The sequence below is a fragment of the Orbicella franksi genome, chromosome 15 (assembly GCF_964199315.1).
Source record: "Orbicella franksi chromosome 15, jaOrbFran1.1, whole genome shotgun sequence".
NCBI lineage: Eukaryota > Metazoa > Cnidaria > Anthozoa > Scleractinia > Merulinidae > Orbicella > Orbicella franksi.
This window is the reverse complement of record NC_138159.1, coordinates 7,929,675-7,956,496: the sequence shown is the minus strand read 5'-3', so window position 1 is coordinate 7,956,496 and position 26,822 is coordinate 7,929,675. Positions and strand designations below refer to the sequence as shown.

The window sequence follows — 26,822 nt, the reverse complement described above, 5'->3', positions numbered from 1 at the left end:
GTGTCTATAGTGGGACCCAGTTTGACAGAATTTACAACCAAACAGACTGGTGGGGTCGAGTTGATGCGGTTAGGTACCTAACAAACTAGAGATGTCTGGGGTCATGTTTCCCCGGGGACATTTAAAATTATAATAACTTCAGAGAGATTTTAGGCTTTGTGGTAGAATATTTTGTACCCATCATGGATGCAGTCAGTGCCTAAATGTTAATTAATAGCAGGAGCCCCAAAAGCACCATGTTCTTTGGCTTACTCCGTTTGAAACCATATCTTTTGGTATGCACCCTTTTCAAGTTCCCACCACCCCCTATCTCATAAACAGATAATCGTTCCCTTTATTCACAATCTTTAAAGAAGTTCTAAGAATTTGGTAGGACATCATTGACGATATTCCTTTGTTGATGATCTTGCTTATTCTCATCACCTGAACTCATCCCGGAACTAAAGAGTTGTCAGTAATTTTCACCCAGATTCATTGACAGCGAGATCCAGCCTAGGTGACCAGACTCTTCATATCAATCAACAGCTTTGAGGCGCATAAAAGGCTGCTGGAGCTGTGAGAGGAATGCACAGTTTATTCCCGCCTCTCCCTCGACCCCCAAATGAGCTAACAAATATGCGAATTAACTTTTAAGGGAGGGTCACAATTTTAGACCGCTGCAGCTTCAATACTGTTTAATTTTAAAAACGTTTGACATCGGCGAGGGCGAGCACTATGAGCTCCCCACCCCAACTCCACCGGCTAAACAGGGTTAAGAGAAACGAGATGTCATCATTTTACGGAACTAAAAAGTATTCATTCCAAGCGAGATCCAAACCACACCTTCGAGGCGAATACAACGCTACTAGAGGGGTGGGGGTAAGGGACAGTTTTCTTCTTCCTCTCCTTCTGCCCCTCAAATTACCTTACAAATATGTGACATATGTTATAGTAACTGGAAAACTTCTCGGTTGCCAACATAGTGTGGCTAGTAAGCCACACAAAAATAAACGCAATGTGAGATCGTATACTGTCTTGTTTTCTACACCGGACTGGCATCTAAAAAGGTTTTCCATCAAGGTGGTTCACTGAACAGAGAATTAAATTGGTTAAAGTCCAGTTTATTGGATATAAAATGTATTATATTTGTATTTACACTTGTCAAAACAAAATAGAAAAAGTAAAACATGTCCGAAAGTGCATGCCTTCCTCGGCTGGAGATGCCATGTGGTATCTTCTCAAGCAAAGCGTGAATATAAATTATAAATTGTCTCTAAGCTTAGCTCAGAAAGTATTGTACACTTAAGAGCGGTTTTCATCTAACTGTCGAAAAGCAGTTGCTTTTGCATTCCTACACTGTAGGATTGGCTCAAAGAAATGGTGCCCTTTCTTCACTCAGTTCGAGTTTTGATTGGTTCACTGAGTTGTCCGTAACCCTTGTGATTGGCTTGAGTGATAACTGTGGTTTTAGTCTTACGAAAACCGCTCTATATGGAAATATAACAGCATGATATGATTTCAATAAATAATAATAATAATAACAATAACAATAATAATAATAACAACAACATCAGGATATTATTTACAATGACAACGGAGAAAATGGTTCAGTTCAGTACACTTAAGTAATTTTATAAAAGCAAATTACACGCGCAACTTCTTGACTTTCTCTTTTTGAATTACTTTCAACTTTTTTAGATCAAAGACGTGAAAGCCACATGTAGATTAAATTTTAAATTTTAGAAAGGAAAACAGACAACTGAACCCAGACCTCGGACGAGTTTTCTAGTTCTCAACTAATTTTCTCTTATTTTTATTGGATTAAATTAATCACGCGACGCGACAGTGTTCATCGGCGGAGAAACACTATGTGTCCATAATGCCCGTCCTAGGAAAATACCCGGATTGATGGTGCTCGTGCGGGAAATTTTTTTTTGCAAGCGGGCTTATGGAAAAAAATAATTAAAAGACTTAATTTAACTTGCGATAAGGCGTTTTTTTTTTAAACAGCAGGGGGAAGGAGAGAAAAAAAGGACGCCTGATACAATTACTTCACGGGTCGTCTGTCCGTAGTCCAGAATCTGGAGCAAAAGCAAGAGCGTCATTTATCAATAATGACTCCGAAAGGGTCAAAAACATGTGCAGTTGACGCAGTCGCGAGGAGTCACCAGGAGTATGTATGTTGTAATCTTTATTCCCACTCTTTTGATTAATTCCGACAATAAGGATTCTGATGTTCAACCGAGATTTTTGTTTCTTAACGGAATTAAGAGACATTTCAACTTGCCTGGTAAGTAAACATGTACATTGCGCTTTGTCTCTTTCGCGCTCCCAACCGGCACCATGAATTTCCGGTAAATTCCATTGGCTCACATTTACAGCATGACACAAGATAACATCGCTGTTCGCAGGTATTAAAGCAACGAAGAGGCGGCAGGCGACTCGTGAAGTAAATGTATCAGGCGTTCTTTTTTCCAATTGCCCCGTTCGTAAAAAAATTACAAAAAGAACGCCTGATCGCGGGTTGAACGCAATTTGTCGGATTCTTTTTCAAATTTTCTATTTGGCTTTCACGTCCTTCATCACCTTTCGCCATCTCAAAAGTTGAAAATGTTTCAGCAGGATTTTTGAACTGGCACGCGGAAGAAAATGTAGTGGTGAACAATAAAGAAGATCAACTGTTAATGTCTCTATCCACCTGGTAGTTGCCCCTTCGAAATTTGATGTACTTAAAACTAGCTTCTCAGGCAAATATTTGTTTTAAGAACATCAAATTTTTGCAGGGCAACTATCAGCCGAAAGTTCCTCGCAGAAATACGCCATTTTTTGAATACAAACACGAGTGGAAGCTTGGGAGAACGAGAAATGCTGTGGGAACATGAGCTGATATATTGGCAAGTGCTTCTCAGCTTTTCCGACTTCTCCCAAACTATCGGGATTGTGTCTCTAACTCGTTATAGTTCACAACTAAATTTTCTCCGATTCTTATTGGTTTAAATTGATCACGTGACGCGATAGTGTTCGTCCGCGGAGAGACACTATCAGCCCATAGTGCCCGTCCGAGGAAAATACCCGAATGGATAGTACTCGTCCATAAAAATTTTTCTGTAAAGAAGCGGGCTTATAGAAAATAAGCAATTGAAATTGTAATAAGTGGGTTTACGTCTGTTTTCTTTTTCAAATTTTACATTTGGCTTTCTCGGCTTTCATCAAAAAAGTTGAAAATGACTTAATACGATTTTTGAACTGGCGCGCGGAAGAAAATTTAGTAGTGAACAATAAAGACAATAGAGTGTTTATGTCTCGGAACTATCGGTATGATAGTAGCGCCTTGGAAACTTGATGTTCTTAAAACTAGCGTATTTGCCTTCGAAGCTTCGCTTCTCGGGCAAATTTAAGAACATCAAATTTGCGCGGGGCAACTATCAGCCGAGAGTTCCTCGACAGAAACACTCTATTGTTTAAATAGAACATAAAGAAAATGTTTTCTGTCTTTTTTCTAGAAGAGCGCCCAAAGAAGATAACGAGCAACGTGACTGCGTAAACGTTTCTGTCTTGCTATAGAACAATAGAACCAAGATTTCTAACCGATCAGCTCGTTTGTTTTGTTTGCCTATTTTCTAAAATAAAATACGTTTCCCCCTTGTTTGATTCCGCTGTCTGACGTAATTGTCGTCATCACTTTCGGAGTTGCAATAATTCGCGGATACCTCACAAAGTTCCTCGCCAGAAACCTGTTCAACATCTTGATAAACATTTTCCAAGTTGCTAAAACTTGCGACATCAGCATTTTCCTCGTCGAAAAATCTTTTTCCTGACGATCAGTGCCTTTTCGTAGTATTCTTTTGCTTCATTGTACTGTCCAAGATTGCCATAAACAACTCCCAAGTTGTTATAGCTTACTGCGACGTCAGCATGTTCCTCGCCGAAAATCTTTTTCGTGATAATCAGTGCCTTTTCGAAGTATTCTTTTGCTTCATTGTACTGTCCAAGATCTTGATAAACAACTCCCAAGTTGTTATAGCTTGCTGCGACGTCAGCATGTTCCTCGCCGAAAATCTTTTTCCTGATGATCAGTGCCTTTTCGTAGTATTCTTTTGCTTCATTGTACTGTCCAAGATTGCCATAAACAACTCCCAAGTTGTTATAGCTTGCTGCGACGTCAGCATGTTCCTCGCCGAAAATCTTTTTCCTGATGATCAGTGCCTTTTCGTAGTATTCTTTTGCTTCATTGTACTGTCCAAGATTGCCATAAACAACTCCCAAGTTGTTATAGCTTGCTGCGACGTCAGCATGTTCCTCGCCGAAAATCTTTTTCGTGATGATCAGTGCCTTTTCGTAGTATTCTTTTGCTTCATTGTACTGTCCAAGATCTTGATAAACAACTCCCAAGTTGTTATAGCTTGTTGCGACGTCAGCATGTTCCTCGCCGAAAATCTTTTTCCTGATGATCAGTGCCTTTTCGTAGTATTCTTTTGCTTCATTGTACTGTCCAAGATTGCCATAAACAACTCCCAAGTTGTTATAGCTTGCTGCGACTTTAGCATGTTCCTCGCCGAAAATCTTTTTCCTGATGATCAGTGCCTTTTCGTAGTATTCTTTTGCTTCATTGTACTGTCCAAGATCTTGATAAACAACTCCCAAGTTGTTATAGCTTGTTGCGACGTCAGCATGTTCCTCGCCGAAAATCTTTTTCCTGATGATCAGTGCCTTTTCGTAGTATTCTTTTGCTTCATTGTACTGTCCAAGATTGCCATAAACAACTCCCAAGTTGTTATAGCTTGCTGCGACGTCAGCATGTTCCTCGCCGAAAATCTTTTTCGTGATAATCAGTGCCTTTTCGTAGTATTCTTTTGCTTCATTGTACTGTCCAAGATTGCCATAAACAACTCCCAAGTTGTTATAGCTTGCTGCCACGTCAGCATGTTCCTCGCCGAAAATCTTTTTCCCGATGATCAGTGCCTTTTCGTAGTATTCTTTTGCTTCATTGTACTGTCCAAGATCTTGATAAACAACTCCCAAGTTGTTATAGCTTGCTGCGACTTTAGCATGTTCCTCGCCGAAAATCTTTTTCCTGATGATCAGTGTCTTTTCGTAGTATTCTTTTGCTTCATTGTACTGTCCAAGATCTTGATAAACAACTCCCAAGTTGTTATAGCTTGCTGCGACGTCAGCATGTTCCTCGCCGAAAATCTTTTTCCTGATGATCAGTGCCTTTTCGAAGTATTCTTTTGCTTCATTGTACTGTCCAAGATTGCCATAAACAACTCCCAAGTTGTTATAGCTTGCTGCGACGTCAGCATGTTCCTCGCCGAAAATCTTTTTCGTGATGATCAGTGCCTTTTCGTAGTATTCTTTTGCTTCATTGTACTGTCCAAGATTGCCATAAACAACTCCCAAGTTGTTATAGCTTGCTGCCACGTCAGCATGTTCCTCGCCGAAAATCTTTTTCCCGATGATCAGTGCCTTTTCGTAGTATTCTTTTGCTTCATTGTACTGTCCAAGATCTTGATAAACAACTCCCAAGTTGTTATAGCTTGCTGCGACTTTAGCATGTTCCTCGCCGAAAATCTTTTTCGTGATGATCAGTGTCTTTTCGTAGTATTCTTTTGCTTCATTGTACTGTCCAAGATTGCCAGAAACAGCTCCCAAGTTGTTATAGCTTGCTGCGACTTTAGCATGTTCCTTGCCGAAAATCTTTTTCGTGATGAACAGTGCCTTTTCGTAGTATTCTTTTGCTTCATTGTACTGTCCAAGATTGCCATAAACAACTCCCAAGTTGTTATAGCTTGCTGCGACGTCAGCATGTTCCTCGCCGAAAATCTTTTTCGTGATAATCAGTGCCTTTTCGTAGTATTCTTTTGCTTCATTGTACTGTCCAAGATTGCCATAAACAACTCCCAAGTTGTTATAGCTTGTTGCGACGTCAGCATGTTCCTCGCCGAAAATCTTTTTCCTGATGATCAGTGCCTTTTCGTAGTATTCCTTTGCTTCATTGTACTGTCCAAGATCTTGATAAACAACTCCCAAGTTGTTATAGCTTGTTGCGACGTCAGCATGTTCCTCGCCGAAAATCTTTTTCGTGATGATCAGTGCCTTTTCGTAGTATTCTTTTGCTTCATTGTACTGTCCAAGATTGCCATAAACAACTCCCAAGTTGTTATAGCTTGCTGCGACTTTAGCATGTTCCTCGCCGAAAATCTTTTTCGTGATAATCAGTGCCTTTTCGTAGTATTCTTTTGCTTCATTGTACTGTCCAAGATTGCCATAAACAACTCCCAAGTTGTTATAGCTTACTGCGACGTCAGCATGTTCCTCGCCGAAAATCTTTTTCGTGATAATCAGTGCCTTTTCGAAGTATTCTTTTGCCTCATTGTGCTGTCCAAGGTTGAGATAAGCATTTCCCAATTTTTCATAACTTGCTGCTACGTTGAAATGATGCTCACCGTAAATTGCTCGGTAGATCTTGATAGCCTCCTCGTGGTAAGATATTGATGATTTATACTGGCATGTCATTGATAATGTTAACCCGTGGGTATCAAAGACAGTTGCTTTAATTACGTCGCCCTCTCGTGTGCCACTTATATATTGAACAAAATCACAGGCCGATTTTGAAAACAGAATTGCACTGGATGAATTACTAAGATCAATAAACACAGAAGCAGCTGAGCTAAGCCACGAAACGACATTGTCAGGAGAAATGAAGGGTGCTAACTCCTTCACCCAAAAACCTTTAGGAGAAAAAATGTTTGTAAGAATTTCGTACAACGCTTTGCAATGAGTTGTAATCCGACGAAGCAATACGCAAACGTCCCCACTTTCATATAAACGATTGTGCTCCGACTCAATAAGGGAGTGGAAAACCTGAATTGCAACAGATAAACACTCATATTTCTCTGTGGCCTCCATTAGTGGCATTTTCCTGAGTACTTGATGAACTACGTTATGCACTCTTAAATAGCCGGGTGCCCCATCTTCACTGTATAAAACCATAATCAAGGAGGAGTTTGAAATTTTTGTTTTGATTAACTCGTCCGTCTGTCCCGAAGTGCGAACATTGACAAACTTGACAGCTGTATGAATTGGGAGAGGTTCCGAATCACATAGGGAGAAAAGGAGAAATGTCTGACGAAGAACGTCATCGCTTTCCAAAATGCTCTCTAACGCCAGTTTTATTGTTGCAGTCATTGTTTTTGAATAGGCTGGATTCCTATCAGCGAGGGGTTCTTCTGTTACTTCACGACTGCCTCCAGTAAGTCTTTCCAAGTAGTTTGTCCAGCCATAGGTTGGAGAACCATGACCCACAAATTGTACGTAAAATGCAGCGGCTGCTAAGGCAAGCGGCTGATACTCGAGAACCTTGGCGACCTTTTGAACTTGCTCGTCATTGGAAATTTGCGACACTTGTTCCAACAGGTCTGCTGCGTCCCCGGGCTGCATTCCTGCACTGAGTGACTCATGGTAAGTATGGGGAGTGTTGAAAACTGGGACCGAGCTTGTCACGTGACTTACACGATTTGATCCCCCTCGAACACTGAACTGAAAGGGAACGAATGCAAAACTAATGCGAAGTCGTTGTTCTTGAATTGTATTCTGGAGTTTTTTTGTCTTTGAATAGAGTCTTTATCTACGAAAGTGTCGTTTGAATACGTTTTCTACATTTGGTGCCGAGACCCGGGAATTGAAACTGGGATTCTAGCGTTGTGAAGAACGTCTCAAAGGAAGCTGTTGTGAAGTCAAGGCTGCACTAGCTGAAAGCACGTGGGCGACTAATTATGCCGCCGAAATTGAGGAATTTGAAAAAATTTCGCGATGGTCACCGAAAGTTCGTCCAGAAAACTATCGAACAAGCCAAAGGGCTAATCTCTGAAGGCAATTCCATCGAAGTGAAAAGGCTGAAATTTCTTCGAACTGCCCTTGAAACAAAAATGTCGGAGCTTCAATCGCTCGACCGCGAAATTGTGGAGCTGGTGGACGACGTAAAAACCATCGATACCGAAGTCTCTGAGAGCTGTGAGATAATGAGTTCCATTCAGGAGTGTATTGTTGAGTTAGAATCTGTTTTGGAAGCTCAAGAAATGCAGGGTAAGAGTCAGGAATTCCCTTCTGTGGCGCAACTTCCTCCTTCCGAAAGCGCGGGAACTTCTCAAGATCACGTTTCGAAGGCAAAGTTGCCGAAGCTCGAGCTTAAGAAGTTTCACGGAAATCCCATACACTGGTATCCCTTTTGGGAATCTTTCGAGTCTGCGGTTCATAAGAACCCAAATTTGTCTTCAGTGGATAAATTCAATTATTTGCAGTCACTTCTTACTGGCACCGCGCGTAGTACGATCGCTGGTCTGGCCCTGACGAGTGCAAACTACGAAAAGGCAGTTGGACTGCTTAAACAAAGATTCGGAAATCGACAGATAGTGATCTCCAGCCACATGGAAGTGCTCACTAAACTCCCCAAGGTGGAATCGATAAGCGAAGTAAAGAAACTCCGAAGCTTGTACGACACAGTGGAATCTCATGTTCGTGGATTGGAAAGTATGGAAATCTCATCTGAAATGTATGGTTGCTTCTTGACACCAATCGTTATGCAGAAATTACCGGAGGAATTTCGGATCGCTATCACACGAAATTTGGAATCGGAGACATGGAATCTGAAAGATATTTTGGGTGAATTTCACAAGGAACTGCAACTGAGAGAACAATGTCTTGTCAATAACAAGGATTCCAGGCCTTCACATCAGAGAGGTGAGTCGCCATTTTCTACATCAGCTTTGTACACTGACAGTTCTGAGAATAAACAGTCTCCTCGTGTTTGGTGCTCATTCTGTAATCAAAATCATCAGAGCTCTAAATGTAATGTTGTCACAAGTATTGAATCTAGAAGGGAAGTTCTTAAAAGGAAGGGCAAGTGTTTTCTCTGTCTCAAGCAAGGACATTTGGCACGTAACTGTCAAGCACCTATGAAGTGTCTTAAATGCCAAGGTGCCCATCATGTAGCAATTTGTGGTAACCCTGATCCAACCCTGGGTGGGCAAGATCGAGAACATGTGGCCAGTGTCTCTACTAGTATGTATGTGGATCAGTCTAGAGGGTCGGTGTTGTTGCAAACCGCAACCGCTGAAGTTGTGCGTCCGGATAATGACAGTTTTCCACTAAGTGTTCGTCTGGTTTTTGACTCATGCAGTCAGCGATCATACATGACTAAGGACCTTAAAGACAAACTGGGGTTATCAGTAATTGGTAGAGAGTCACTTCTAATCAAAACCTTTGGTGAGTCTGACGCCAGGCTACGAACATGTGAAATTGTTCAAGTGGGTATCAAAACCAGATGCGATGCCATTGTGTACATTCAAGCCTATGTGGTGCCAGTCATATGTGGCCCTCTGACCCAACAACCCACAGAGCTTGCTCAGTCTAGCTACGAACATCTGCATGACCTCAGTTTAGCCGACAGGTGTGGCGGCAGAGATTTGCCCATCCGCATTCTCATTGGTGCTGATTATTATTGGTCATTGGTCGAAGGTACTATTGTGAGAGGTGCACCGTGGGAACCTGTTGCTCTTGCTACAAAGCTAGGATATGTCCTCTCCGGACCCACTATGATTGTGTCTAACCGTGACAATGGTAACACTGTGAATCTTACTGCGACGCATGTACTGAAAGTGGAAGCAAGTGTCGTCGGTCAAGATGAACTTGCCTCTGAACTTGGAAAATTCTGGGACTATGAGTCACTTGGCATTCGAGATAAAGGTTCGTCTCTGTATGACAAATTTGTTAGCGAAGTTGAATTCACTGAAGGAAGATATCAAGTACAGCTACCTTTCAAAGAGGACCATGAGCTGCTTCCAGATAATTTTGCTTTGTGCAAATCAAGGTTGGTCTCACTACTGAAACGTCTGAAATTAAAGCCCGAGATGTTAAAGCACTATGATGATGTCATCCAAGATCAGCAACAACAAGGAATTGTGGAACCTGTGGATCAAGGTGTCAACAATGGTGTGGGAAAAGTACATTACATTCCTCATCATGAAGTGATTCGCGTGGACAAGGACACCACAAAACTTCGTATTGTTTATGATGCCAGTGCACGATCAGGAAAGAACACATCAAGTCTCAATGACTGTTTGTATGCTGGTCCACCACTATCTCCCCTCATCTATGACATTCTCCTGAGGTTCCGGGCTCACAAGACAGCCCTCATAGGAGACATTGAGAAAGCTTTTCTAAATGTTTCAGTTCACCCCAAAGATCGTGACTATCTTCGTTTCCTGTGGGTTGATGATGTCACAAGCAGCCACCCGAACCTACAAGTTTATCGATTTGCAAGAGTTGCATTTGGCGTCTCCGCAAGTCCGTTCCTATTGAATGCAACAATTCGTCATCACTTGACTTCTGCTGACATCCCCAAAGAATTTGCTGAGAGAGTTCTGAAAAGTCTGTATGTGGATGACTTTGTTGGTGGAGATGATTCTGACAATTCTGTTTTCGAGATGTATGAGAATCTGAAGTCATCCTTCAAGAGCGGAGGCTTCAATATGAGAAAATGGGTCTCCAACTCTGAAGCCCTTCAGGAAAGAATTGAACAATCTGAAAGCCAGTCTTCTCAAGTTACAAGCAAGTCTGTCAAGGAGCACCCTGTTCAAGAGGAAGATCAAACCTTCTCGAGTTCCCTGTTTGAGACGTCAAAGAACCCCAGCACAGCAAAACTGAAAGTACTGGGAGTTGGATGGGACAGACGAAATGATTTGTTACTCTTGGATCTGGCCTCTCCACTAGAAACTAGCAATACTTGTCCAGTTACGAAGAGAGCAATTCTTGGTACAACAAGCAAGTTGTATGATCCCCTGGGACTAATTAGTCCAGTCATCATTCTACTGAAGATCATCTTTCAATCTATTTGCAAGACAAGAGTGGGTTGGGATGACCCCGTGGATTCATTCATCCATGAACAGTGGTTAAAGCTTGTTCAAGATGCTAAGAAGGTGGGGGTGGTGGAAGTGAGGAGACACTACCACCTTGGCTTGTCATCAGGAGATTTACAAAGCATTCAACTCCATGGTTTTGCGGATGCAAATGAGAAAGCCTATGGAGCAGTTGTGTATTTACGCCTTGAAACAACTACTGGAACTGTCTTCACCCAGCTTTTATCGTCAAAAACCAGAGTTGCTCCGATAAATGGAGAAACCATACCTCGACTGGAGTTACTAGGTGCTCTTGTTCTGGCCCGACTGGTCAATACTGTGTTGACAGCATTTGACGGAGCATTGGAAGTTGATGCTGTGTTCTTCTGGTCAGATTCGCAAATTGTTCTGTGGTGGATTTGGGGTGTAAACAGAGAATTCAAGCAATTCATTCAAAACAGAGTGGTTGAGATCCGTCGACTTACAAGGCCAACTCAGTGGAATTATTGCCCCACAGAATCCAATCCAGCTGACATCTGCTCATGTGGTACGATGACCTCGAAACTGATCACCAACCAATTGTGGTGGAGTGGTCCTGAGTTCCTTAGAAAGGAAAAGCAGTGGTGGCCAAGTCTTGCAATGAACTCTGCTGAAGTCACAAGTGACGATTCAGATCCTTGCCTAGAACTGAAGAAGGGAAGCTGTAACAGCCACACAAAGCAGCATGATGGTACAGTTCTTGCAAACATTGCCTCTGGAGAGGTGACGTCAGAAAAGCCACTAAATCTTGATTGCATCATTCCCTTGGAAAGGTTCAGTAGTCTTCAAAGACTTGTGCGAGTCACTGCATATGTTGTGCGATTTGTTTCTAATCTCAAGCAAAGTAAAATGAAGAAGAGGTTAGTGGATGGAGTAATAAGGCATGAAGAGGTGGATTGTGCAAGAGAGCTTTGGATCAAGGAGGTTCAGAAATCTGTATACAACAACAAGAACTTTGACCAGGTCAAGATCTCATTATCACTGTTTACAGATGACAAGGGAATTCTGAGGTGTGGTGGTCGTCTTAAAAATGCCCCGATTCCGTATGATGCTCGTTTTCCAATATTCCTTCCAAGATGTTCACGACTAACTTACCTAGTGATAAATGATTGTCATCTCAAGGTTCTTCACAATGGTGTGAGGGACACTCTCACAGAGCTAAGGTCAAGATTCTGGGTAACAAAAGGAAGGCAGACTGTGAAAACTGCGATAGGAAAATGTTCTGTTTGTAAGAAGTTAGAGGGCAGAAGCTATGCAGTTCCTCCTCCCCCACCTCTTCCTGAATTTCGATTGAGCGATGACTTTGCTTTTACTCGAGTAGGAGTGGACTTCGCTGGGCCCATGTATGTCAAGGATGTATTCTCAAAGAATGGAGATTTGAACAAGGTCTATATAGCTTTGTTCACGTGCGCTGCAACCCGAGCTGTTCATCTGGAACTTGTCCCAAATCTGAGTGCGGAAAGTTTTATCAGAGCCCTTACTCGCTTTAAAGGGAGACGAGGAATTCCTGTCTTGATTGTCAGTGACAATGGGAAAACATTTAAGGATTCAAGAGTGCAGGCATATTGTCAGTGCGACGGTACACAGTGGAGGTTCAATGTCGAAGCGGCCCCTTGGTGGGGTGGTTTCTTTGAACGTCTAGTAAAATCAGTCAAGTTGAGTTTGAAGAAGGTCATACGAAATGCCCGGTTAAACTATGACGAGCTGTCTACTGTCCTTGTAGAAGTGGAAGCAGCCTTGAATTCACGACCCTTGACATATGTCTTCGATGAAATGGAGGAACCATTAACACCTTCACACCTGATTGTGGGCCGCAGAATTTTGTCAGTACCATCAAAGAACTCATCGAACGAAGTTGATCAAACTGAAGGAACACTTACAAGAAGAGCCAAATTCTTACAGCGAACACTGGATCATTTTTGGAACCGATGGAAGTCTGAGTATCTCACACAACTTAGAGAGTACCATCGTTACTCAAAGAGAGCAAATTCTGTCCGTAAAGTGCAAGTGGGAGATATTGTGTGTCTACATGAGAACAAAACCCCGAGACAGCAGTGGCGGCTTGGGAAGATCGAACGATTACTTCCTGGTCGAGATGGTCATGTTCGAAGTGCAGTGGTGAGAGTCAAGTCTGGTAATTCGCCAACCGCGGAATGGAGACGCCCATTGCAGAGGCTCTATCCCCTGGAAGTGAGGTTGGATAATGGAACTGCCAACCCTGTGCCCCGAGTGGCAAATGTTCCTGTTACAGTAGTGAGGGACGAGGATGTCCCAGTTGTCGTCGTGAATTCTGACTAAGATAGATGTATTGAGTTCATTCTGTTATATAGAGTTTATGCTCGTAAGATTGTTTCAACTTTAAATGAACTTTGAACTTTGATTGATGACGTCAATCAACGCGGGGGAGTGTGTTGAAAACTGGGACCGAGCTTGTCACGTGACTTACACGATTTGATCCCCCTCGAACACTGAACTGAAAGGGAACGAATGCAAAACTAATGCGAAGTCGTTGTTCTTGAATTGTATTCTGGAGTTTTTTTGTCTTTGAATAGAGTCTTTATCTACGAAAGTGTCGTTTGAATACGTTTTCTACAGGGAGCATTTGTAGGAATTGCACTGGTATCTTGAGTTGTAATCAGCACCTGACCATGGCCCCACTCTTCACTGGCAGTCTGAGGTAGGTACTTACAAACTGAGGACAGGTCAACAACGTTGTCTGCTATTATTAACCACTTTGAGACCTGTTTAAACTTTGGTAAAATTAAACACCGGAGATGCTGAATTTTTTCCTCAGGGCTGATTGCTTTCGTGGTAGCCAGGTTGGTGTAACTGTAATTGGGAATTCCCACATGTTGAGCCAGATTAAAGTAGGAATCAGCTAGCGTTTCAAGGGTTTCGGCATTCAGGGTTGCGACGAATATTAAGCCTTCACTTTCACCTGATCCTATTTTGAAGAACTCTTCTCCAATTTGACGAGCAATTTGAGTTTTGCCACATCCAGGATTTCCTGATAAATAAATGGTACTGACTGCTCTGTTACTTCCATTGTCCAGCTCTTGCATTTTTGTCATGATCCTTGTGACGTCATTTGAACGTCTGATAATTTGGTGGGATGGCTTGAAAGTGAGATTGCAGAAAGACTCAACTTTGGAATTAATCTCTTGCGTAAGACATTCAACCTGCTCTTCCTTTTTTTGTATCGTGTCTTGTGCAACTTGTAAGTCAGATTTGACTTCTTTCAATTCTGACTGGAGATTAGCAACCTGTGCCTTAAAGTTGCTTACTTCTGCTGTGGGAAAATTCGTCTGGTTTTTAACCGCCTCTATATCACTGATCGGAAGACTCAGAGAGTTGAACGCCAGCAACACTCTTCCGACATAACCCCTGAATTCAGCATCAGTAAGTTTCGCCTCGCTGATATGAGCAATGTCATTTCTGACTTGACGAAGATCATCAACTTCTTTCCCGATGGCTGCACTCAGCGTTTTTCCAATGCTATCTGAGTACAGGATCGCGAAAAACAAACAACTACAGTCCCATTCTGCCGTGTTTCCGTTCTTTATAGTCGCCAGATAGCGCGAATTCTTCGAACGGCTTTTTCTAGACTCCTTGTTAAAAAAGTCCAAACCATTCTTTGGCGTGTCTTTCCATTCTCCAAGCGTTGTTTTGTATAGGAATTCCCATTCTTGCTTGAGGAGTTTTCGCAGTCCTTCTGGAACCAAGTTAAAAGCGACGTAGCAAATTCGGAAATAGTTCAATTGTTCTGGGGTATACTCCATTACTATACCATTAGGTTCTGGTTACCAAGATTTATGCAGAGCAGAGAATGGACCGTTTATTCTAGAAACGTTTTCTCCGGCCCTCTGGACAAAGTTTTCTCGGTGCTTGTGTTTCTGCCTGTGAATATAAAGATGACAGAGGACAAATGATTCATCGAGGCGGACTTCATCTTATTTAGTACAACTTAAGTGCTAAACTGATGGTTAAAGGGCCTATTAACAAGCTTTAACGGGTCTTTTTAAGCCGTTGCTAAGAAAAATGTATTCTCATATAACGTTGTCATTTTTAGTAAGTTCAGAGTTATTTCATGTGTTTTAACCTTTTCATGATCAGTAACACCAGTGACGACGTGATCTGCAGGCCACGCCCATTACTTTAAGGATATTTTTTTCACTTACAGCGAGTGTGCATTGCCACGCAATAAAAGATGAAATCAAGAGTCATTCACTGGATAAATTAAAGTCAAGAAATTGTGATATTGTAGACGATAAATAAAGAAGACAGTTCTCCAAGTTTAATGCGTGTGCGTCGTCCCAAAGTCGATATGTTCGTCGAGATGTTCCACGCAACATTATAGAGCCTAGCAAGCAGCAGCCATGTTGGAGGACCTGCTCAGTCGTCCAACTGAACATGGCGGCCGAAAAATAGTGTAAACATCTGGAACTTACTTTGGCTATCTAGACGACTGATTATCTGAACCGAGCCAAAAAACATTTACACAAGCACTTCTCCTAATACGTTAACTCCTAAAATGGCTAAAAATCACGACACACATATATAGTGAGGGTTCTGGCGCAGCGCTCACGCACACAGTGCAAGCGTAACGCAACTCCTCATCTGAAGATTCGGAGTTGCGTTACGCTTGCACTGTGTGCGTTCGCTTGCGACCAGAACCCTCACTATATATGTGTGTGTGCGAGAACAGCAGTTGTCAAAACCAAATTTCGACAACCAATTTTCGACAAGGACACAGTATTGCGTGAGTGCTGCGCCAGAAATGTATGAGTATGTAACGCAACAGCACAGCAGAAAAATTTGGCGAAATAGCGAGTCCAGCGAAGGTTCAACTTCTGTAATCAATATGCGCGGATGTGCCCTTCACTAGTTTATTCAAAAGTGCGCCAGAAAATTTTTCCTATTGGAGAAGTGCATGCACGGTGTATACGCCGACATGGCTGCCGGCGGACTTTCCGAGTTCATCCAAAATCTCCCTCCAGAGCTTCGTGAGATGATTCTCAAGGAGTACATCGCGATAAAAATTAAGGAAAAAAAGGAAATGGGCTGGGATAAGGTACACAAGCATATTCCAAAACCGAGTTGCGATAAGGTTAACGTGCATATTTCAAAACTGCCTCTCTGCCAATACAGGCAGCAGACTGTACCGATGGTAATATGCTTTGAATATGCGAACTGCCGTTTCGAGGGATGTTGTTTCCCCTGTTACGAAAGTGGAACTCTTCATAAAGCGACTCTTAACCCTCCGATGGAGTTAATTCATTTCATTGAAGCCAGCCCAGAGTACAAGAATTTTTTAAAAGTATGCTCCGGGGATGGTTACGATTGGCACGAGTGGTTCCTTTTTGGCCGGGAGCGTTAGCGAAAAAGGCGGCGACGTTATAACCACCGGTCGAATTTACATTTAAAAATCCACGGCTTCATTTACATATCATAAAAACATGCTTGTCAGTGTTCACTTGATTGCGTTTCTTGTGAATGAATATTTCACGCCTGAGTGGCAGAGACACGTGCGCGATATTACGCGCGAAGTTGTTGATTGCTTTCATGACGCGGTTACGGTTGAGGCCATCAGACAACAGCTTCCCGTTGCGAATTCCTGATGGCTTCAGTTAAAGCCGGTTGCATTCCTGATGGCTTAAGTTGAAGCCATCAGGAATTTTCAAAGCCATCAGGAATGTTGAAGCCAAGAGGAATTTTACAGTCAGATTTCTATTTTTTGTCCACAGTTTGTTAGAATACGGTATTTCTTCTCGGTCTGGTCAAAAATAACACTTTTCAACTTTTTTCGACCAAAAATTGGACACGAAACGCGGTAGAACAAAGAGATTTCACTAGAGCGATAAAAAGAAACTGCTGATCAAGGGATTTTCCCTATTTCACACTTGACTGCGCCCCCTCTACGCGTGAAGGTAACGCGGTGTAACACAATCACCTGTTTTTGATAAGACTAAGAGAAAGTTTTGTGTTTTTTCTCTCAAAATTTAGTTCAAATCTGCTGTTTAATCCGCAAGTTTTTTTCTATATTCTTCCCGAACCTGGTTTCTTGTTTTTTCGATATCTGGCTGGATTGGATTTGTTTGTATTTGTGCAAAGTTCGAACGTAAAGTCTCTTTAAGCTGGCGATATTTCTGCATTTCACGTGTGATCAGTTGAAACTCCGTGTCAGAAACCCGATTATCATTAAGAGCCTGTGAGACAGAGCAGTTTATCGAGTCACGTTTTGCAATTGCCAGAGAGTGGATTCTCGAGTGCTTATTAACTTTGCGTTCAAGCTTCTTGTTGACAACGGTCAGGCCAGTGGAAACTGCGCCAGATAAAGCGACTATCCCGGCAACAGGCGCGCCGACAACAATTCCAACACCGGTGAGTGATGTTGGAACAGCCCTAGAAGATAGAGCTGCCGTGACAGCGCCAAGGCCAACCACGGAATAGTGAAGCGCTTTCCGGGCTTTTTTATATTTTTTCAACACAAGCCTGTAATGCTCGACCTCAGCAGATATTTCTTTTTCAATTCTGCTTATCTCGGTTAGCCGGTAATTCTCGGCATTCGTCGTTTCGGGAAGGCTTGGATAGATTCTTCTTTCATTCTCGGCAGGCGGCGCGCCTGGAGGCAACAGATTCGCCGAAGACATTGCGTAGATATAGAAATTTAATTTTACTCTAATTCAAAAAGAAGAGGGAAGCCCTTGAAATCAAAGAGTTCGGCGTTTTCATCTTTCACGCTAATGGTGATGCTATTTATGAACTCGTCTGTAGAACAGTCTCGCAAAACCTGTTGCGGAGAAGCTTGGTAGCGCACCTGTTCATAAGGTTCCTCTTTCACATCAAACGAGGCCAAGATATCTGACCTTTTGCCATTAAACACATTTTTCTGTTTGTCGATCAAGTCGCAATGAATGAAATATGCCGTGGGAGAGAAAATAATCTTTTTCGCGAAGTTTACAAACAGCACCTGCTTTTGCCTCATACTAAGAAAATCGGCGAAATCTCGATCAAAATGTATCAATTTTATCCCGGGATTTCTGATTACAAGCTGGCCAAAAGGTTGGTAAATCTTTGCTTCCAACTTATAATTACTTTGGGGGAAAAGGTTTTCAATTTCTGTTGCAAATGTTTCTAAACTATAATGCCCCGGGAGTAATTTGTTGGTTTCTTTTTTTTGTTTTTCTGTCAAGGTTGCAGAAAATTCTTTTTTCAAATTGTCCCAGCTGCTGTACAAACTGCAAGAAATGAGTTTCATGAAATGCACTTTCGGTATCGGTTTTTCAAAATAGATAGTCTCGCCGTTCTGTTGCGTGACAATAGTGAGAACAACCATTTTTATATTTAACAAATAAATTGTGTTCAAATAATATGGCTAATTTGTGGAATGGTCCTGCGTTAAAAAAAGCGGAGGCTGCGAAGAAAAAGGCGTGGACAAACTTTTTAAACCGCTTTCCCAAAGCGGACAAAAGCCGGTTCGTTTCGCAAGGAAGCGTCGACGAGAAAAATAACGTGACCGCGGAGGTGTTTTTCAAAGAAAGCGAAGACTCGTTTCAAAGCGTCTTCGGCTCAGACAGGAAATATTGGAGCGCCGAAATGAAAGAAGCGCTTGGTTTGGGAGACAGCGGGGGTTTTCCGTACCAATTGGCGCCACTTGGTTCAAAAGTTTCATTGGCCATCCCTGCGGTACCTTTCGACGGCAAAGCGCCAAGCTTGAAAAAAATATTCGTCGATGTAATCCAAATCTACGTCACGCCTGACCAATATTTCACAACGAAATTCAGAGAAATATTTCAAGACACCAAACTCAAACACACGTCTGGAACCGAATCAAAACACTGGTTAGGAGGGCCAGACATGAAATATTGGCCGCAGCAGCTCAACTTCGCGGTTTTCTGCGCGACACAGGGTTGCGGAGTTTCTCGCGAAATCTTTGACAGCGGGATGAATCTCCCCCCGCAGATAAGAGCTTTCTACAAACTCCACGTGTATTTCATGGTCAGGCGAATTTTGTTCCAGCTAGGAGGTGTTCAGAGCATAAGCGCTTTGCCCGGAGACCCGACGTTCGACCAGATGAAAAATCATTATGACGTTGCTTCGTACAAAAGGATATGCGGCGAGTTCGGCATAGACCCCTCAAGCGACTTTAGGTTTACTTCGGGTGCAAATAGTGGTCTGGGGGTGTTGTATGTTAAGCCTTGGGGGGAATCGCCAACAAAAACAGATTATAAGTATCCTGATTGGAACAAGTTTAGCGACGAAGGTGGAAAATTGATTAAGGGGGACCTTATCGAGTTTATACGGCCCGATGTTTTTGGAGATCGGCAGTTCGACTGGTTTGCACCCAACACTGCGAACGGTTTGACGCAGGCGGGGTTGTCGAGAATCAACCAGTCAATTGAGGCTTTCGTTTACTGTGTCCTGGGCGCGCAAGTCAACGTCCGCAGCAGCATTCTCGGTTCTGGTGGCCGGGCGAAAGAAGCCCAAAGCGAGTTCCTGGTGCTGATGGAAGACGCGATCAGACAGCCCGACTTGGCCAACAGCGTGCAAAGGTACCAGCTCGCGGTGGACTAAGCGAAGGTCAGGCTCAATCTCGCTGTAGCCCCCATGGCCTGGCTCATGCCCGCGCAGATGATTATCAACACCGCAAGCACAATCGGTTACAACAACAAGCTGAAACAGGCGGTCTCCGGGATGAAACTGGGGGTCAACAACGAGGTAAATCCAGGCACAAAAAAAGCTGGGCTCAAACTCATGGCAGGCGGCCCGTCAAAGATTAACCCGCCCAACAGCCACCCGTCCAACCCGATACACAAAGCAGCAACAGCCGAATCAAGGATGGGCATGCCCCTCGACCCGGGGCGTGGGGTGGAACCCCACAGGAAATCAGCTTCGTCCGAAACTCAACAAGCGCAGCCACCGGCGGAAAAAATAGAGCCCAAGGCTCCTGATAAAACACCGCAACACGAAATTAACAAAACAGCTGTCATTGTCGGTGTAGTTGTATTATCGGCGTTGCTATTCATGGCTTGGCGGTAAGCTAATGCTGCTTCTTAAAATATTGTTCGAACAAAAAGGCCACAGCGGCAAGAATGAGCAGCTAGGTATGCTCGGCCAGAAACCCGATGGCTTGGCCCGCAGCTTTGAAAAGGAAGCTCACGATCGAGCCAATCAGCCCGGGAAGCAGAGAACCGAGTTTTGCGGCAATATCTTTGAGGCCATTTCCCAAAGCCTTGCCGGTGGCTTTCAAACCTCTGGTGAGGGCCCCGATGACAGCGCCGATTGTGACACCGGCGGCGAGAAGAATAGCGGTCAATGTCACGCCATGTTTTTTGAAGATTTCCTTGACCCTTTCCAAGAGAGGCCGCCCCCTTTCCCTTTCCGCGATCTGAGTTTGCAAACGCGCGATCTCCTCGTTTCTTTCTGCCACTCTGCCTTCTGCGGCTTCTTTTTCAGAGGGAGATGCATTCTCATCTCGGATAATCGCCTGGTCTTCCTCGTTTTGGCGCTGCAGCTCGCTTTCCTGCTCTTTCAGGTCGTCCAACGGTTTTGTTTGGTTTAGCCTTTCTTCGACGTTGTTTCTTTCGCTTTCTTTTGCCGCGAGGCTGGCTCTAAGTCTGTCGACCTTTGCTTGTTCTTCTTCTTTGTTTTTTGCTTGTTTTTAAGCGCGGCCACCTCTTTTTTTGCGTTTTCTAAATCTGTTCGTAAATTCTTTTGCAGTTGCTTCAGCCTGCGCAGTTCTGCTTCACTTTCAACATTGGAACCATACTCATCATGAAATTCATCAATCTTTGTTTGGTTTCTCTCTATTCGTTGCCTAAGCTCCTGCACCTCTTGTGAGGCTTTTTCCCTTTCCGCGGCGAGCGTTTCTGTCTCTTTTAATTGCTTTTCAGCGTCTTTCAAATTTTGTCGGACGGTTCTTATGGCCTCATTATCTTTATCAATAACTTCTTGCGCCATCGTGCCAAGAGAGTCTTTGATCTCTTTTGAAAGTTGTGGGTTTAGCCGTGTCCTGCCTGTACTCTTTTCTTTGGTGAAGAGTTTATAAAGTTTTTTGCCAAAGTCCTTCATTTTGACATTCAGTTCGCCCTTTCTGTATTCAGTTTCTAGATTTATTGCGCTTACATTCGGAAAAACCTTCGTTAAACTGTCCCATGATCTTTGCTGTTCACCTTCCGCGCCTAACAAAGGGGTTTCTTCATAAGAAGTGTCAGGCAGGCCGGACTGCTCGTGCAGCATAGTACGCATTTCCGTTTGTTCACCCCCGTGGTAGGGGTCGCCAGGTTGGTAGGGAGTGGACGCCGCGCCTGGCTGAAAAGGATGGGTTTTGTCAACCTCTTGTTCTTCATCATCATCGTCGTGGTCAAGCCGATTGTCGAGTTCCGGGTCTTCGTAGCCAAATTCGCCACCGCCTTCCGCCATAGCAATATATTTAAAGCCTATTATTTTCAAATTAGAAATAATCGCCGGGATATTTATACAATGTCAGTTGTTCCACAGAACCTTCGCCCAACGTACAGCGAAAAGACCGTACACGCCATGAAGGCCGAGCGCACGGTCAAGCGAATCACCTTTAACCCCTCTGAAGCCAGCCCCGGCAATTCGCTGTACGTTTACGTGCCAAAGCTGAACGAGAACGAGGTTCTGGTGCCGGGATCGCTAGCGCTTGTCTTTGACATCGACCTTTCTGGAGGGCACGCCAACAACTTCCTCGTCCAGAACGTCACACGGGCGCTCGTTGACAGGCTGGTCGTGAAGTTTGCGGGAACAACCCTGCAAGACACGGTTGGGTACGACATCTACAAAACTTTCGAAGACCTTTTCCTTTCGCAGGAAGAGCGAGACAACAGGATTCTCGAAGGGATTCAGAGCGAGGATCTGTGCAAGATCCGCTCAGATGCGGGAGACAAGAAAACCTCGGGCGTCCACGCTGAAAACAAGCTGAACGAGGTATACGGAAAAAAGTACCGGATCAGGCTGGACCATCAGATCTTAACCGACCACGGCATTTTCTACCCCCAGGCCCTTTACAACGACCTCATGTTCGAAGTAAAACTTGCCGAAGCAAAACACGTGGTCAAAGGCTCCGACACAACCCAGCTGAAATACAAGCTAAAAAATATACAGCTCGAGTACAAAATGATCCGCAGCAAGACTCTGGCAGACGAGGCGCGGAGCATTTACTACAACGGCAAAGAGTTCCTTTACGACCACGTGTTGCATGACAAAGAGGTGACCTTCAAAAAAGACATTGACCCGAGGTTCACCATCAAAGTCAACGCCCAAAGAACTTTGCTAAAAGCCCTCCTCCTCCTGTTTGTAGAGCCGTATACTGCGGGCAACAGAGATTCAGAAAAATTTATCTTCCCGTCAGCGTCACGGTCAACGGCTCGCCCAACATGTTTTACAACAGCGGCATCGAAGGAAAGGACATGTGGGAAGAGGCCCGCAACGTGTTTGTGAAAGAAAAAACTAAAACGGAGCACATGGATATGACAAAGTTTTACACCGGTGATAAGTTCGGGCTTGTGATTGATATCCGCTCCATGGTTAACCAAGAAATGCACGGCAGCGGCACGCGGATTGTGAACAGAACGGACGGGGTCCAGCTGGAAATTGAGCGGAAAACCGAAGGTTCAGGCGACGTGAAATGCCACGTATTCGTCATCGCCGACACCCAGTTCAACATTATGGAAAGACAGATGTTGGATGTACAGGGGGGAATATAACATGGACCCCGGCAAGATACCCTTCAACGCTCTCATCGTGGGGCCGACTAATTCTGCAAATCGAGGTCCGTGGTGGACCAGATCTACGGCCCGTTCCGCGGAAAGTTCGACTACATCGTTCTCATCTGCCCGACGTTCACGCACAACAAGACCTACCACCGGCTTGGCGAAAACGATCCAAGAATGGATGTGATAGTCTGCGAGCAGCACGACGTGGAAAGGTGGTTGAAGCTCGTGAGATGGCTTTACGTAGGGCACCAACACGCTCATAATCCTCGACGACTGCGCGGCCTCCAAAGATGTGAAAGGGCGCACAGGCGAGCTGGTGAATCTCGCCTTTTCCGCCCGACATATGGGCATCAGCGTTTGGACGCTGACCCAGAAGCTGACCGGCATAGCATCTTCCTTCCGGGAGAACGTGGCGGCGATCGTCCTCTTTTACACCCCCTCGGCCAGGACCACGAAAGCCATCTTCGATGATTACGCCGGCGAACTCTCCCCGGATGAGTACAAAGGTCTGGTTTCAAAGCTGAAAGAGCGAAAGTTCTCTTATCTTGTGTTCTCGCTTCGCCACCCCTACGGGGTAAGTTATTTGAATAAAAATGAAAGTTGTATATAGCCTTGCACAATGGCTGGAGAAGACGCCGCGTTAGCAGACGTTATGAAAATTCTTCAAACCGAGCCCGAGCCGTCGAGTGGTCCCCCAGGTGGCCTTGTTCCAACCGCCCCCGGACCTGACATTCCTGCTCTTCGTGAGCAGCTGGCCGTGCTCGTGTCCACAGGCAAAGCCAAAGAGGCCATCGGAGTGCAGCTAACCCACGAGCAAGTGAAGCGCCTGAGCGACAAAGAGGTCGAGAAATTCACCAAACGCTACGAGACGTACGTGGGCTCAAAGACAACGGAAAGCCTGATCGACAGCTTCATTTTTCTTGCAACCAAAGCGGTCGGAATGACCGTCAAAATCAAAGACATCGACGCTTACCAAGAAGAGCTCAGAAACGACTACATCTTGAACAAAGAGCTCTCCAATCTGGCCGGCAACCTTGCTTTGAAGTGCGGCCGGTTTCTTGCTGCGGCCAACGCGGTGTTCATCACCACGAAACATGTTGATTTCAGTCCACAGTTGCCGGAGCAGAGCCACCCTTCTCGTGATGAAAACGGCTATCCAATTGTGGGCGTTGATGAAGTACCCGGATCAGCAACTGCAGAATAACTGGCCAGCATTCGTTAACAACTGCTGAGGGCTTGCTGCCAAATTGTTAACAATTAAACTTTTTTCATTTGCTTATAATACGGTTCGCTTCAGAATGTCAACCGAACAATCCGAGAGCGCACCTGCCGTCACGGCGCCTCAGGTCGAGACCAAGGCAGCACCTGCCGCCGATGTCACACAGCAAGCGACAACTCCGACTGCAACCACGCAGCGCGTAAAAAACCCCAAGCGTGTGGCTGCTGGAAAAATGGTTGCTGAAAGAACGCGGCTGGCCCCGGAAGAACAGAAGAAAGCGGCCGAGGCTTATCACGCGGAAAAGGAAGCGAAAGCCGCCACAGCTGCCCCTGAGCCAGCCCCGACTACAGAAGGTGAAAGCCCAAAGAGTGAAAGCCCAAAGAACGGCGGCCTCAGCGCCAACCAATGGATCGCTATTGGCGGCATAGGCGTTTCACTGCTCGGGATCTATTACAAACGTGAAGAGCTCAAGGCAATGGCCAAGCCCGCGTTCGACAAATTCAAAACGCCGGTGACCGCGCCGGAGCCCGCGAGTGTCGATCCAGAACCTACTCGCGCGACACGGCCAAAGGGATTTTAAAAAATGCTTTGAACATTTGCGTGTAAAGTATATCAACATGTTCACAGTTGATACTTCAAAGTTTCTTGTCTCTTTCTTCACCTTTTTAACTATCTCGCATGTGTTGTACGACATAAACATAAAGGTCATTCGCGCGACCGCCGATCTTTTGAATGCAGCATTTGACGGCGAGGTTGCAGAAGAAGAAGAAGAGGCGTTGTGTGCCAAGTGCGCAGAAGAGGCGTTGTGTGCCATGTGCGCAGAAAAGGCCGCGGGAAAGACAGATTAATTTTGTTTTAAACTTTCGTTCTTTTCTTATATCGAGCGCATCATGTCCGACAACAAGCTTGTCAAGACTGCCATTGACGCCGCAACTCTCACGGGATTAGCCGCGGGCATCGGCTGGGTCGTGAAAAAGGTTGTGAAAGAGAATTTCACTTCCGATCCCAGCAGCGGCTTTATGAATTACGTGAAGTTCACAGCCGTCATGGCGGGCAGCATTGCGCTCAAGAAGTACCTCGAGGGCCAGAAAATCCTCCCCGCCAGCGTTTAGAAAAAAAAGCGTCATTATAGCGAAATGCCGCGTTCTTATTTGCCCATCAAAGCCTTCACAACGACTGCGCTGTTGTTTCTTGGATTCAGTATGCTCCGTTATGCCTGTGAAGCCATTGATTTTGTTTGGGCGGTTAAGATCACCACCCATCAAGACTCCAATTCTGAGTGTCAAGACTCCGATTTTGAGGATCTTGATACTGAGGAATTCCCTTTACCGGAGAAATGCCCTTCGCCTCCTCCCTACGAACCCCCGCCGCCTCCATACGAGAACAATTAAAAATAGATTTACAACATATACAATGGCGAGCATCGCGATCATGATTGGTGGGGCTGTGTTGAACGCCACGGCTTTTATCGGTGGCAATTATCTGGCGAGGGCACTTGGCGGGGGCGACAAAGCCGCGCTTGAAGAAAAGAAGCGCCACGACAAGGCTCTCGAAGATTATCAAGCGGCTTACGCCAAATACACGCGCTACCGAACACAACTTCTCGACTGGATCGCGACCAACGCGCAAACAAAGGAGCAGGCCAAGCAGAACTTCACCAACACCGACTACGCCTTCAAACTCTACAACCAGGCGCATCCTGACGAACGGATGGTACCCCCCAAGGAGCCCAAGTTCTCAGATTTCTATCAGCCGAGCGAGCAGCAGAAAAAGGGTGAACTCGCATTCGTGGGCGCCGGTGCGCTCGCTCTGGGCTACGCGGCCTTCCGGTTCCTTTAAACTTTTGTACGCCTTACTTATATGGACGCCAAACTCGCAAAGATTTACTACGGCCCCGGGGGCTATTGGAAAGGAATCGCCGCGATCAAAAAATTATCCGAGGCCGCCAAGGTACCTGAAGAAGCCGCAAAAAAGTGGCTGGTCAGGCAAGCGCTCTGGCAGATATTCCTCCCCGCGCCGAAGCGAATTCCTCGGCCGAAATTCGACGTTCCCACACCCAACAAGTTCCATCAGACGGACCTTCTTTTTCTGCCGCACGACAAGCTCCCTCGCGGCCGCAAAGTTTTCAAATACGCGCTGACCGTTGTCGACGTGGCCAGCCGTTACAAAGAGGCCGAACCCCTGACTTCGAAAAATTCTGATGAGGTCGCCCAGGCCTTTCAGAAGATTTACAAGCGCTCGCCTCTCGAATGGCCTGAAATGCTGCAGGTTGACCCCGGGCGCGAATTCATGGGCGCCGTCACAAAAGAGATGGACAAGCACAAAACCTTCATCCGGCACGGGCGCGTTGACGTTCACCGTGATCAGGCCATTGTTGAACGTTTCAACCGCACCCTGGCGAAGCGCTTGTTCGGCCACCAGTACGCCGTGGAGATGCTTCTCCCTAAGGGCCAGCGGTCCACTGCCTGGGTGAAAAGACTTCCTGAAGTTGTTTCGGCTTTGAACAACGAGGTCACAAGCCTTATCGGCAAGAAACCCGCCGTCGCCATCAAAGAAAAATCTGTTTACGCAAGGCCGTCGACACCTTACACGAGGCCTGTTGGAAAACGCGAAAAAATCCTCCCCTCTCTTGTCCAGGTTCGTTATCTCTACCAGCCCGGCGAGCTCGAAGGAGGAGTGAAAAGAGCCACGGATCCAATCTGGTCTTTGAAAGTTTTCGGCATTGAAAGATCTTTTTCCAAACCGGATCAACCCGTTCTCTACTATCTGCGCGACGGTCCCAAGCGCGGCTTCGTGCGTGAAGAACTGCTCGTTGTCCCTCCAAACACACAGTTACCCCCAGAGCAACTTTGAAACTTCGGCTTCCAACCCTCTAAGTTCATCATCTGTTAATGTTGACAATATATCCATGCAGGTGTACCCGTAAGCTTTTGTATGGATACCATCGTCGCC

At 45.0% G+C, this 26,822-nt stretch overlaps 3 protein-coding genes and 2 pseudogenes across 4 annotated transcripts in view; 3 read left to right on the top strand and 2 right to left on the bottom strand.

The window, feature by feature from the left end:
- Positions 1-1,088: 1,088 nt before the first annotated feature.
- The window catches only part of LOC145470708 (uncharacterized), a 119,143-nt pseudogene continuing 93,409 nt past the window's right edge, over positions 1,089-26,822 (bottom strand). Inside the window, exon 8 of the transcript XR_014042524.1 lies at positions 1,089-2,266. The product of XR_014042524.1 is annotated as an uncharacterized LOC145470708 (transcript). The remainder of the gene's footprint in view (positions 2,267-26,822) is intronic.
- The window catches only part of LOC145469189 (uncharacterized), a 57,542-nt gene continuing 34,482 nt past the window's right edge, over positions 3,763-26,822 (bottom strand). The window contains exons 12-14 of the mRNA XM_081452886.1: positions 13,507-14,810; positions 6,439-7,463; positions 3,763-5,556 (exon numbers count right to left, since the gene is read on the bottom strand). Coding sequence (XP_081309012.1) covers positions 3,763-5,556; positions 6,439-7,463; positions 13,507-14,692 — 4,005 coding nt within the window. The 5' untranslated portion in view covers positions 14,693-14,810. The remainder of the gene's footprint in view (positions 5,557-6,438; positions 7,464-13,506; positions 14,811-26,822) is intronic.
- LOC145470370 (uncharacterized) lies at positions 7,510-13,211 on the top strand. Its single transcript, XM_081454200.1, has one exon. It carries the CDS (start codon positions 7,755-7,757, stop codon positions 13,209-13,211), a length of 5,457 nt encoding a protein of 1,818 aa, XP_081310326.1. The 5' UTR covers positions 7,510-7,754.
- Positions 18,274-19,487, top strand: LOC145470722 (uncharacterized). The gene has a single exon (XM_081454547.1). It carries the CDS (start codon positions 18,285-18,287, stop codon positions 19,485-19,487), a length of 1,203 nt encoding a protein of 400 aa, XP_081310673.1. The 5' UTR covers positions 18,274-18,284.
- LOC145470721 (uncharacterized) lies at positions 21,396-22,642 on the top strand (annotated as a pseudogene).

Coding starts and splice junctions, on each gene's coding strand:
- LOC145470370 (XM_081454200.1), top strand. CDS start 7,755: ATGCCGCCGAAATTGAGGAATTTGAAAAAATTTCGCGATGGTCACCGA.
- LOC145470722 (XM_081454547.1), top strand. CDS start 18,285: ATGGCTAATTTGTGGAATGGTCCTGCGTTAAAAAAAGCGGAGGCTGCG.